General features: G+C 40.8%; 2 protein-coding genes and 1 long non-coding RNA gene across 6 annotated transcripts in view; 1 reads left to right on the top strand and 2 right to left on the bottom strand.

The window, feature by feature from the left end:
- LOC125460655 (ELKS/Rab6-interacting/CAST family member 1-like) overlaps positions 1-7,199 on the bottom strand; it is a 730,867-nt gene extending 723,668 nt beyond the window's left edge. The window contains exon 1 of the mRNA XM_059652379.1: positions 6,996-7,199. The gene's annotated coding sequence lies outside the window, so the exon portion shown is untranslated. The remainder of the gene's footprint in view (positions 1-6,995) is intronic.
- Positions 7,200-7,439: 240 nt separating this feature from the next.
- Positions 7,440-13,441, top strand: part of rad52 (RAD52 homolog, DNA repair protein) — a 37,506-nt gene continuing 31,504 nt past the window's right edge. For all 4 annotated transcript variants that reach the window (XM_048549646.2, XM_048549644.2, XM_048549645.2 and 1 more), the window contains exon 1: positions 7,440-7,574. In XM_048549646.2, coding sequence (XP_048405603.2) covers positions 7,506-7,574 — 69 coding nt within the window. In that variant the 5' untranslated portion in view covers positions 7,440-7,505. The remainder of the gene's footprint in view (positions 7,575-13,441) is intronic.
- LOC125461165 (uncharacterized) overlaps positions 9,110-13,441 on the bottom strand; it is a 41,847-nt gene continuing 37,515 nt past the window's right edge. Inside the window, exon 3 of the long non-coding RNA XR_007249416.2 lies at positions 9,110-9,321. This is a non-coding gene — a long non-coding RNA (uncharacterized LOC125461165). The remainder of the gene's footprint in view (positions 9,322-13,441) is intronic.

Below are 13,441 nucleotides of genomic sequence, written 5' to 3'. Positions count from 1 at the left end.
CCACCCACTGCATCCCAAAACCAGTCCAACCTGTCTCTGCCTCCCTAACCGGTTCTTCCTCTCACCCATCCCTTCCTCCCACCCCAAGCCGCACCCCCAGCTACCTACTAACCTCATCCCACCTCCTTGACCTGTCCGTCTTCCCTGGACTGACCTATCCCCTCCCTACCTACACTCTCTCCACCTATCTTCTTTACTCTCCATCTTCGGTCCGCCTCCCCCTCTCTCCCTATTTATTCCAGTTCCCTCCCCCCATCCCCCTCTCTGATGAAGGGTCAAGGCCCGAAACGTCAGCTTTTGTGCTCCTGAGATGCTGCTTGGCCTGCTGTGTTCATCCAGCCTCACATTTTATTACTTACACCAATGGTTGGGAGAAAATGCCAGTCTTTCTTCAGGTATTGTTACCAGAGGGATGGACTGAAGCAGGCAGAGAGGAGGAAAAGAAAAGGGGAAAGAGAAATAAAGCGTGAGAAAGAATAAGACAGCACAAGAAAGAGTGAGTGTTACACACAACACTACCTTTAAGCACTTGAAAAGGTTTCTCCCCTAAATCAGACTCAAACTGTTCACCTACTCAGGAACCACCAAAATATCACCAAGCCGATTATATTTGGCATCCATGATTAGTCACAAATGCACAAACCAGCTACTCTTTGCTGGCCAAATCCCACTTTGCACACACAACCCAGTCCACAAACATCTTCTCCCCTGCTTGAATAAAGCAGCAATGCAAAGGCACTTGATGAGTTTTAGTAAGCTGTATTTTCAAATGTAATAATTTATTTTATAGTCCACAGGGTAAAGAACCATTTCAAAACAAATGTTACAATTTTAAAAAAAAACAAGATAATATGTTGCAGTCTTTATAGTTGAAATTACCAAAAAGCTTCTCACAAGCTTCAGTAACACTAATTAGGCACCACCTTTTCTTGGATACAACTGCTTTTGCATCCACATCCAAAAGATGATGAGAGTGGGCTTAGATTACCAAACCATTACCTGTAACAACAGTCTTGCATATCTTCAGACCAGGAGACATCAACTTCTTCAAAACTATTTTGAAAAATGCAACCTCCAGCAACATTTCATTTTGCATATTTTTAAAAACAAATTCATTGTGGGAATTGATGGGTGGACATTTATTTCACAACCTCCAGTTCTCTTCAGAAGGTGGTGATCTCCTGCCTTCTTGCACACTGCAGTCCATTTGCAGGAGGTAAACCCACAATATTGTTAGGAAGGGGGTTCCAGGATTTTAGCCCAGTAATATTGAAGGGACAGAATACATTTCCAAATTTGTATGTTTAATGGCTTGGAAGGAACTTGAAAGAGAGAGTGACTCTACGCATCTTCTGCTTTTGTTCTTCCACAGGTAGCGATCACAAGTTTGCAAGGGGCTTATGAATTTCTGCATTACATCTTGTAGGTGGTACGAACTGCTGCTGAGTATGAGGGGAGGTGGAAAAAGTGAATGTTTGTGAATGTGATGAAAACCAAGCAGGCTGCTTTATCCCAAATGCCATCAAGCTTCTTGAGCGTTGTTGGAGGTCCACTCATCCAAGCAATTGGAGAGTACTCCATCACAATCCTGATTTCTGTTTTGTACGTGGTGAAAAGACTTCGGGGAGTTGCCCCATTCAGTTTCTGGTCAGTGATAACCCCTGGATGTTGATAGTGGGAGATTCAATGATGGTAAAGCTATTAAATGTCAAAGGGCGATGGTTAGATCCTTTCTTGTTGGAGATGTCCACTCCCTCCACTCCCTTTTACTTACGTAATGCTAATGCTACTCACCACTTGTCAATCCAGGCCTGGATATTGACCAGGTATTGTTGGAGATAGACTGCTTCAGTGTCTGAAGGGTTGTCCATGGTGCTGACTATTGTCCAATCAACAACAAGTACATCTGCTTTAGACCTTATGAAGGAGAGATCTTTGCTGAACCCCAACTGAACATTGTTGGGCCCAAGATGATCCACTGAGGAATTTCCACGAAGAGGTCATTAAGCAGGATTAGTGACTCCCAATTACCAGAACTGATCCCCCTGTGCGAGGAATGATTCTGAATAATGAAGAGTTTCTCCTCCAAATTCCCATTGTCTCCATTTTTAGTAGATTCCTTGATGCCGCATAGCATCAAATCCAGCCTCGACGTCAAAGGTGGTCACTCTCACTTTTTTTTTTCTATTTATTTGTGAGATGTGAGCATCATTGGCTAGCCAGCATTTATAGCCCATTCCTAGTTGCTCTTGAGAAGGTGGCGGTGAGCTGATGTCTTGAACTGCTGCAGTCCACCTGCTGTAGGGAGGGAATTCCTTCACTGTCGCTGGTCAAAATGCTGGAACAGTGTTATAGTTCCAGGCCAGGATGATGAGTGGCTTGGAGTGGAAGTTGAAATTAATAGTATTCCTTATATCTGCTGCCCGTGTCCTTCTAGCTGTGAGTGGTTATGGATATGGAAGGTTCTGTTTGAGAATATTTGGCGAATTTCTGCAGTGCATCTTGTAGGATAGTACACACTGTTGCCATTGAGCATCACTGGTGGAAGGAGTGGATGCTTGTGGATGTGGTGTCAATCAAGCAGGCTGCTTTGTCCTGGATGGTGTCAAGCTTCTTGAGTGTTATTGGGGCCGCACTTACCCAGGCCAGTGGGGGGTATTCCATCACACTCCTTATTTTTGCCTTATAGATGGTAGATAGGCTTTCAGGAGTCAGGATGAAGTTATTCTCAGCAGTATTCCTAGCTTCTGACCTGCTCTTACAGTCAGTGTGTTTATGTGGTGAGTTGAGTTCAGTTTCTGGTCAACAGTAACCCCAAGATGCTGACAGTGAGGGATTTAGTGATGGTAACACCATTACAGGCCAAGGAGCAGTGGTTAATTTTCTCTTATTTGTGATGGTCATAGCCTGGCATATGTGTGGCACAAATGTTACTTGCCATTTGTCAGCCCAAGCCTGGATATAGGGCAGGTCTTGTTGCATTTGAACACAGGCTGCTTCAGTCTCTGAGGTGTCACAAGTAGTGCTGAACGTAGTGAAATCATTGGCGAACATCCTCATTTGTAACCTTATGATAGAGGGAAGGTCATTGATGAAGCAACTGAAGATGGTTGGGCCTGGGACACTACCCTGAGGAACTCCTGCAAAGACGTCCTAGTGCTGAGATGACTGGCCTATAACAACCAAGCCCATCTTCCTATGTGTCACGTTTGACTCCAATCACTGGACAGTGTGCCCCCAATATTCATTAATTGCAGTTTTGCTAGGCTCCTTAATGCCACACGTGGGTCAAATGCAGCCTTGATGTCAAGGGCTATCACTCTCACCTCACCTCTGGAATTAAGCTCTTTTGTCCATTTTTGATCCAAGGTCAGGAGCTGAGTGGCCCTGGTGGAACCCAAACTGCACTTATCGCTGAGCGGGTTATCGCTGTGCAGATGCTGTTTGATAGCACTGTTTATGGCACCTTCTATCACTTTACTGATGATCAAGAGACAACTTACTGAGTCCAGTTCGTTTATCCATCTTTAAACTGAGGCTGAGCTGAATAGTCCGGACAGAACTCAAACTGAGTGTCAGGGAGTTGGTTACTGCAAAGCAAATGCTGCTTGACTGCACTATTGATGACCCTTTCCATCTCTTCGCTCTTTACTGAGAGTGATAGGCCACATTGGATTTGTGCTTTCTGCGTACATTACAAACCTGGGCAATTTTCCACAATGTCAGGTTGATGCCAGTGTTATAGCTGTAGCAGAAAAGCTGGGCTACAGGTAAGGCTGGTTCTGGACCACACATCCTCAATGCTATTGTTGGAATATTGTCAGGACTCAAAACCTTTGCAGTATCCAGGCCCTCCAACATCATATGTAGTAAATCAAGTCGGCTGAAGACTGACATCTGTGAAGCTGAGGACCTCTGGAGAATGCCAAGATGGATCATCCATTCAGTACTTCTGGATGAAGATTGTTCGGTTTTGCAATGAGGCTGCTCTGCACAGGACTTACTGCTTCCACATGTCTCTGTCATGCTTGCAAAGGTATTAATTGATGGTTTCTTCACCTTGAAGCTCATTACTCTACACAATCTGGATTAACTATAGAACCTGTCAAATTCCAACTAGTTTAAAATGACATTTTGCATCTTCAATGACACAAAAATCGACTGTCTCATGACCTTCCTGAGCTTCATTACCATAGCAAATCTACATGAATACACTCATTCTCACTTTGAATCCTCCAAAAAGGTGTTAACCTGCATAATTTTAGTCTGCCAGATATGTAACTACAGATATCTTTCACTCCACTAGCTGACATTATATTCCACTCTCAACCATTACACTGCTCGTCTGAAATTTCTCCCCAATTTCAAATTTCTCCTCATACTATTTCACGACCATACTTTTGGCTACACTGTGCAAAACTGCTGCTTGTCTTTCTGCTCAGCATCTGTTCATTCTCAAGTGCAAGGAAAACTCCAGGTTAATACATATTTGAAATAATCAATTAGAACTAGCTTCTATTTGCTCAAATATAACATTACTAAGGACGAATATTACAGCAATCAACAAATATAGTCCTGAACAAACTGCCAAACTAGACATTCACTATTTCTTCACATTTAATGCTACTCCTGCAAGAGCTCTACAGTCAACTTTTTAAATTATAAATTGCAAAATCCTTTTATAAGCTTATGGGTTTAGCAGCAATAAATATAAAAATATGATAATATACACTTGTCATTTATTGAATTCCACAGGTTTCACCAGTGTTTTCCATGTGAATGAAATGGTGTTGGGGTAATCATTCTACCACAATACATATAGCTGGAGGAAGAGGAGGGAAAAAAATACTTGTGGATAACTTAATTTTCTGTTTGGTATGTTTACCTTCTTTCTCCTCAGCTTTGAAATTCTATATCATGATCATACTATGCATTTTTCTTTGCTGAATTGTTGTTGTTACATGCAGTTTTATTAGGTTATAAAATGTCAAGAAGATTAATATTAAAAACATAAGATTACTCAAGTTCCTTTAAAACTTTTGCTGAATTACAAACTTAGATGTCCTAATGGTTTCCATTTACATTCAGATAATAGATGAGCTATACAAAATCAAAAACGGTTTTAGACTCACATGTTCATTTACATTATCAAAGTAATGAAATCATGACTATTGGTCCCAGAAGCCCTCCATTGGGCAGTGAAAAATAGGATAGATTTTCTAGTTTTCTATGCAGCAACTGCTGCTGGAAATAGACTAGTGTCAGGTAGGACTAGAAGCGGCTCAGCTGCGATTCCCTATCGTCAAACATTCCTTCACAACAGAGTTAAAATTCACAGACCTTTAACAGTGACTTGAAAAGTGTTCAGAGAGCAACAGATATCTGTTGCATTACTCTCTAGCAAATAGTGAATGTCTTTGACTGTGGAGATGAGTGTACTGGCCAGAAGAAAACGGAGATACAACTTTAACGAAAACAAAGGTACAAATTTCTGTTCCTTTGATGTTTATCATTTAGTTCCTAACCAATTTCTTAAGAATTCAGCAGGTTCTAATACGCCAATTTTAGTGTCTTTGCAACACCTAAGGTTGTTTTTAAATTTATCAAGCATGACATAGATAATCGGAAATGTTGTTTAAAAGAAACAGAATTCCAGGAATAATGGGAACTGCAGATGCTGGAGAATCCATGATAACAAAGTGTTGAGCTGGATGAACACAGCAGGCCAAGCAGCATCTCAGGAGCACAAAAGCTGACGTTTCGGGCCTAGACCCTTCAGCAGAGAGGGGGATGGGGAGAGGGAACTAGAATAAATAGGGAGAGAGGGGAAGGTAGGCTGAAGATGGAGAGAAAAGAAGATAGGTAGAGAGGCGATATTAGGTGAGGATGTAGGGAGGGGATAGGTCAGTCCAGGGAAGACGGACAGGTCGAGGAGGCAGGATGAGGTGGTAGGTAGGAAATGGAGGTGCGGCTTGAGGTGGGAGGAAGGGATGGGTGAGAGGAAGAACAGGTTAGGGAAGCAGCGACAGGCTGGGCTGGTTTTGGGATGCAGTGGGGGGGAGGGGACAAGCAGGCATACTGACCCTTTAGACTCCCTTTGCAACACGTGGGTTAAAGATCTTCAAGCAACAGGAGGGAACAAAAGGCTAAAATTGTTAGCACATCCAACCTGAATAATTTTACATATACTGAATAGTTTGTCTCTGAATCCAAAAAAAACCAAAATTTCACAGTTCTAATTAACTAATTTAGAACTATTCCAGCAAATGAACCTCACTAATTACTACTTGTAAATTGAAGTCATTTTACAAGATCCAATTCCTATGAGTGCAGAACAATGCCCAGTAATCATTCCAATGTCATCTTACAAACATCTGATTCCTAATACCATTATCTAAACATTAACTAATTATCAGAAAATTAAAAATTATACACATTGAGAAAACCACTAAGTGCAATTTTACACAAGAATCCAAGGTACAATTTAAACAATAAAAACCAACAAATCTGCAGTATATGTAGTTCGCCCAAATCACTCAATCTTCACTCTGTGGCTTGATATCAACTGAAAACTCACTATCCAATTTCCATACTTTCTATCCCTTGTATCTGTTTATCTGAGAGCTGATAACACACTTTATGATGAGAATGAGACTCTCCGCGCATGAACAATGATATGAATAAACCTAGAGCGAAACATACTGGCACTTCTTAGAAAAAGAAAAGGCTGCGTGGGTCCTTGATCATTCTAATTGATGAAATGTCTCTTGTGCTGCCAACGGAATGCCATACAGGTTGTGTCCGCGCCGGGCCACAACTTGTATTTCTGTCTGTCCACTCCTCCCCTCATTGCATGGCAAAGCCTTGAACCCCCTCCCTCCTCTGACTGTGGTAGAGACACCGACACCAAAACGCCACCTTATTCCACTGCCTTTTCCTCCTCGTTGACAGTTGAGAACGTCGCGCGCTGCTACTTCTCCTTGGCACGTACTCACCTGTCACTAACGCAATCCCCATCAGATGTTTAGATGGTGTTTGATCTAGATACTTCGGACCTTATTTGTACCACCGGTACCTCTTTCTCTAAATACCAGTTTTACAGAGATTTCCACTGACACGAACCCTCCTACGAACACCACGTCAATTTCTGTGCACCCCCACCAATACACACACGCAGGGCTTCGTTTCCCAGCCTGCCTTGCGAGCCACCTGGTTGGTGGGGGTGGAGGGCGTGAAGGGGGAAAAATGCAAGTAGAGGAAATCGACCTCCTTCCCAGCAGTCTCTGCGGAATTGTTATCCTTCGTACAACCCAGTCCTTCCACCCGGCAGCCTTCGCGCTGTGAACACCTCCTACGTTTCTGATTGGACGGGACAGAGAGCAGATTAGGATTGGTTCGCGTGATTTATTTTCCCGACAGACCTTGCGTCGTAATATTGCGTTTGGATGATTTGGCGGTTTTGAGTAGTCTCGTGTTTAGTTATATACGTCTTCGTTTATACTGAAATGTCTGAAGCACGGAGTGAACTGTGTCTTCGCTGTGGTCGGCACACTCCAATTGTCTGTTTTGGGCAGGTTGGTGGTATGAAGACTCCATCAGGTGCTTTGACACCTGTGCGCTAATTCGGAGTAATCGCCTTTCTTTTCACTTCTATAAACAGCGAGTTCACTTTAGAATCCATGTGAGCATTTTATCCCCAGACAGTAAGGATGACGAATTATTCGCATTTTGAAGAGCACTGCCAATTATTTGAGCAGTTTAGATAGTTCTCAAAACTGACCATTTCAAGTTGGAATAAAGGCCAACATTTAGCAAACAAATGGATATTTGTGTTCATTAAATTTACGGACTTGTAAAGTTCCCATTTTTATGGGCACCTGTCCCTGGCCTAAAGCAACAGTTTCTCTTCAAGTACTTAATTGCTAAAGGAATATTCAAAAGTTGGGGTGGTGAGTGAGATATCTTCTATATCTTTAACACAGAGCAAATGCTTTGTCTTTAGGTTACTGTTGGAAGTGTTCCAGAGTAAACGTTCTAGAGATTCAGAATTTTGGAAAGGGGTGATCCTTAAAATTTATAAAATATGCCATTCCTATGTTAATAGTTCTTTAAAGTGGGAATTAAAAGTGCAAACCATACTGTACCCGGTATGGCTTCCTCTACACTGGGGAAACTAAGTGGAGGCTTGGGAACCGCTTTGCAGAACACTTCTGCTTGGTTCGCAATAAAAAACTGCACCTCCTAGTCGCGAACCATTTTAACTTCCCCTCTCATTCCTCCAACGACATGCCCATCGTGGGCCTCCTGCAGTGCCACAATGATGCCACCTGAAGGTTGCAGGAACAGCAACTCATATTCCACTTGGGAACCCTGCAGTCCAATGGTATCAATGTGGATTTCACTAGCTTCAAAATCTCCCCTTCCCCCACTGCATCCCAAAACCAGCCCAGCTCGTTTCCCTCCCCCAACTGCATCCTAAAACCAGCCCAATCTGTCCCTGCCTCCCTAACCTGTTCTTCCTCTCACCCATCCCTTCCTCCCAGCTCAAGCCGCACCTCCATCTCCTGCCTAATAACCTCATCCCGCCTCCTTGACTTGTCTGTCTTCCCTGGACTGACCTATCCCCTCCCTACCTCCCCACCTATACTCTCTTCTCCACCTATCTTCTTTTCTCTCCATCTTCGGTCCGCCTTCCCCTCTCTCCCTATTTATTCCAGAGCCCCCCTCCCCATTCCCCTCTGATGAAGGGTCTACACCTGAAACGTCAGCTTTTGTGTTCCTGAGATGCTGCTTGGCCTGCTGTGTTCATCCAGCTTCACACTTTGTTATCTTGAATAAAACTTTTGAACAGGTTTCAAGACCTCAAGAATGTAAGGTTTAGAATTGTTTTACGGTTTACTGTGTTGGTAAATGTGAATGAACATGCCATAACACTGTCACCACTCCATGTCCAATTACAAATTGCTGCCTTTAGGTGTTTTACTTTTACAAGTGTACATTAGAATTTTTAAACAAAACAACTGGAAGGAAAGTTTTTTTTTATAAGATCCATAACTCTGCAACAAACTTTGTTACAAAAAATCTTAACGCAACCTCTGGTGTCATTGTCAAAGAAGAACTTTAGTGTCTCTCCTGTTTTTCTGTTGCTCTCTTTTGTTCCTGTTGCTTTTTTGGGTCCTCTGCTCTCCCATGTTCCTAAGTGCCCTTCATTGGTTGGGTTTCTACTCTTTCTGCTTCTGTTGTGCTCTCATGCTGTTATGTTTATTTAAAAAGTCTGTCCTCTCCATTTTTTTTTGTGCTTCTGCCAAGGATAGACAGGCTCTGTAGCAAAAAAACAAGTATTTGCAGATAAGTATGCTTCCTTAAAGTATTTGTTACATGCAATAACATCAAAGTATTATTGTCATGAATGGGATTGTCTTTGATTTAACAATTTATTTGACAATGGGTTCTTTAATCAGCATGCTTTGTCTTTAGAAATAGTAACAATATTTCATTGTAAATGCATTTCATTTAGTAAATCTGATAGTCAAGACCTTGCATTTAGTCATTTCAATTTGATATTTCCTTTCCTTCAGATTTGTTTTCAGTCAGCAAGTCAATCTCTAACTTTTTCCCAACTCAAGTTTGCATTATCTCAAGGAACGACTATGCACAATATTCGATGGATATACTATCTTCTTTACTCCCATTGTAGCAAACTTATTTTGAAGTGTCTCATTAAAAAAATACCATTTCAAGCTCCATTAGCTCAGTTGACTGATATGTGATGCAAGCAGTGTGAGTTGAATTGTTGCACCAGCTGCTATTACCATGAGTCTCCTTCTCAACCCCTCCCCTGCCTGAGGTGTGGTAATACTCTGGTTAAATGACTACAAGTCATCTCTTCCCCCTCTTCAATGAGAGCACAGCCCTACGGTTGTACGGCTGCAACAACTTGACTTTCACATCTGTAAGAAGCCATGGCCTTGATGGGTCTGTCACTTCCTGCAAGTAGTAGAATCAAAGTACTCATCAGCGGAGTGTCTTCACAGTTGAATAATGAAGATTTGAACCTTATAGGTGGATTTTAAAAGATGTATCATTTGTGGGGTCCCTGCGTAAGCATTAGCATTTCAATTTCATTGTGCTAAGAGATTGTGTCAATCTGACTCCTTCCTGATCATCTCCCCTTATTAGGGCAAAGCGACACTCTTTTCACTTTTCCACTTGTGTAATCATACACAATCAAGCAGCATTTTCCACCCCCCCCCCCCCCCCCCCCAACCGATCTAAAATACCCATGGCACTTTGCATCTATTATCTGCTGTAACTTAAATCCCCTGTTTCCAATTCTTCAAATTATGTGCAGTCATAGCAAGGGAAATGCAGATCGCTAAAGGAGAGAGAGGGAGAAACCAGCAATCTAATCCAATTATATGCAATTTTATCTCCAAACACACATTTAGTGGCAGCAGACATGTTTCTCAAAACTTCTGGCAACAAACCTCAACCTGGCTTTGTAGATTAGGGTTTAGTGAGAGGGAGGAAATGAAGAAAGTCTGTACTGGTAGAGAAATATTGTTGGACTAATTGATAGGATTAAAGGCTGATAAATCACTAGGACTTGAAAATCTACACAAGTATTTGAAGTGGCTGCAGAAATAATGAATGCTTTAGTGGTCAATCATCTGTGATTCTTTAGACTTGGGAGTCTAATCTTGAAAAAGAGCTGTGGAGAGGGATTTATAGACTTGTGGGTCTAATGTCAGTAGTTAGGGGTAAGGGGGGAGAGAAATGCTAGAGTTTGTTATCTCAGATTTTATAGCATAGCACTTAAAGAACAGCGGTAGATCCAGAAATAACACGGACTTGCAAAAGGAAAATCAGGGTTGACAGATCCGCTGGAATCCTGAAGAATGAAACCAGTAGTGCTGATCAGGAGAGCTAGTGGATTTGACTTATTTTGATTGTTTTTTTTCAGTAGACTTTTGACAAAGTCTCATGAAATTAACATATAAAATTTAAAGCTCATGGGTTTAGCGAAGCATATTGAGGTGGATAGAAGACCGGTTAGCCTATTGAAAACAGTAGGAATAAATGGGTCTTTTCTGAAAAGTAGATACAGACTGGTGGGGTGTTGCAGGGAGTGGTAATGTGACTCCAAATATTGATAATGTTTTAATGATTTCCATTCTTCACAATCGTTTCCTCCAAAACTTGCCTCTTGAAATGCTGTATAAATTTGAATGATATTTCTTTATTTAAATTCTGTGCTTTCTTATGCCAAACACACAGCCCTCTCCTTGAAAAATCAATGTTAATATTTACCTGTAAGAGTGCCTTGTTCCTCCCGTCGTTGTGGCCTTTCTTCAGTTATCTGACTGTTCTGGTCAATGCTTCACTAGACATAAGATTACCTGAATTGACCCCTACCCTTTGAACTATCAGATCCTCTCCCCTGATCCTAAATAATGGACTATCTGTGGGGACAATAATATTGTCACACTTTTTTTTAAAAAATAGTCCTTCCATGAGGTTTGGTATAAAACTGCTAATGGAATTGCACAAACATGGCCCTGGGTGATGTACCATCATTAAGTAAGTCTTCAAGTGGAAAAAGGAAAGATAAGATTGACAAAAGTTTTTAGTGAAGCAATAAATTTAATTTTTTCACTTTATCTAGTCAAAAGTTTGCAAGTAACTGTTTTGTCAGTCAACCCCATGTGCTGTTAAGGTGCGACTGTTAACTGATTCAGTGCAACAATGAAATGAGCTAGTCATGACCTGACCCATTTTCACCAAATTATACAATATTTTCATACTGTTTATTCTCATCATACTCATCAGAACCACCCGTATGAGTTACTTAAATTCTCCATTCCTGGTCTTTGGACAAAGCCTTGTGTAATGTTACTTTTTTATTATTACTGAAAATACTAATCAATCAATCCTCTGCATCTCTCAGGTTTAGTAACTTGCAACTGCTAACACACTCTGCTTTTAATTACATTTTGTCTTGATCTAAGAATGTATTAGAAATCCAACCCAACTCAGCATCTTAATGAACTTCCTCTTTTTACAAGCACGTGAGATCGGACTGATTGAAAATCAGTAATCATGGAATCCTCCATATTCTGTTATCACAATGGAGTTTCCAATTTGTAGCACAGAAGTAGTTGGAAATTACTTCCTTCCCAAAATGTGTTTTGGGCAGCAGTCATTTGTTCTAAAACAACATCTAACCACTAAATCGAGCCAAAATCAAAAGTCTATCCATGTGAAATGTGTGCAAACTAACAATTTGGATAAAAGTATGAACGTGGGAATTTCTAGATCCAGAATTTATAGATTGTACAGATGATTTCTATTTTCATATTGCTTGGGGCAAGGGTCATGGAAACTTGATTTACATACTGTGGAAATATCTGGAGTGATTTCTTTGCAGTTGTTGAAAGTTCACTGTGGACATGGGAGATTTATTAGTCAAGCTTTTTTTTGGTGACTGGTAGTGATTCCTTTTCTCCAGCTGATTTTTCATTTTGAAAAGAAAGCTACCTTATTGAATTTGCAATCAAAGCTATTGTTTTGTTTTTGAGGGCCTCCAAGACATTCGTGTGATTAGTGACAGCAGTAGCCAAAGATGCCTGATATTTGTGTTAGACATATATACAGTGTGGTTTGTTCTTATTTTGCACAATAAACTTTCTTTAGAAAATATGCAAATTACATTTGGTGAATTGATTTGCTTTATAACCCAAAGCTCTGACTTTTGAAATTGCCTTTGCTCATAATTCCTATAATACAATTCTACCAAATCAGATCTAGTTCCCTTGGTTGCCTTTTGAGTTTCTTTTTGAGGGATTTGGTTGCTTTGCAAGAGACAATTGTCTCCACCACATATAAAACTTTATATTTAAGAACTGAAGCAAAAGTATCAAAATACAAAGGCACAATTTGAATCATTAAATAAAATGTTGATGCACAACCAGCAAAGCTTAACGGAAAGATTTCTAGGATGCAAACAGGAAGTAGCAGAAGAATACTGGGGGCAGTCCAGCAAAGATTTTGTTTGTTTTGCATATTGTGATAATCCTTATGTCTTGCAAGATCTTGAGCTCATTTGGGTACCCTGTTAATCCTTTTAATGTCTTGTCAGATTGGCAGCTACATGCCAACTGCAGTACAATCCACAATAAGTCAGGAACTGACAATACTTGATAGTCATGCCAAGATAATAATGGAGACAGATTTGTCTCATCACAGAAAATTGTCTTGATTTTAATTTTGGCTGTTGCTAATTGTTGGCTAAAAGTCTAATTTTGTCTTAAAGTCCATAAAAACAGCAGATTCCTATTCTGCTGTCATCTTTTCATTCTTTGACAAACTTGCCTGTTTTGTGTGATTTTTTTTGTTTTGTGGTGGGAAGTGATTTCATTCTAATAGTACAATAAAGGATTCA

The sequence above is a fragment of the Stegostoma tigrinum genome, chromosome 18 (assembly GCF_030684315.1).
Source record: "Stegostoma tigrinum isolate sSteTig4 chromosome 18, sSteTig4.hap1, whole genome shotgun sequence".
In the NCBI taxonomy this organism is placed as follows: Eukaryota; Metazoa; Chordata; class Chondrichthyes; order Orectolobiformes; family Stegostomatidae; genus Stegostoma; species Stegostoma tigrinum.
Note: the sequence above shows the minus strand (reverse complement) of the source record. Positions and strands in the feature narration are given on the sequence as shown.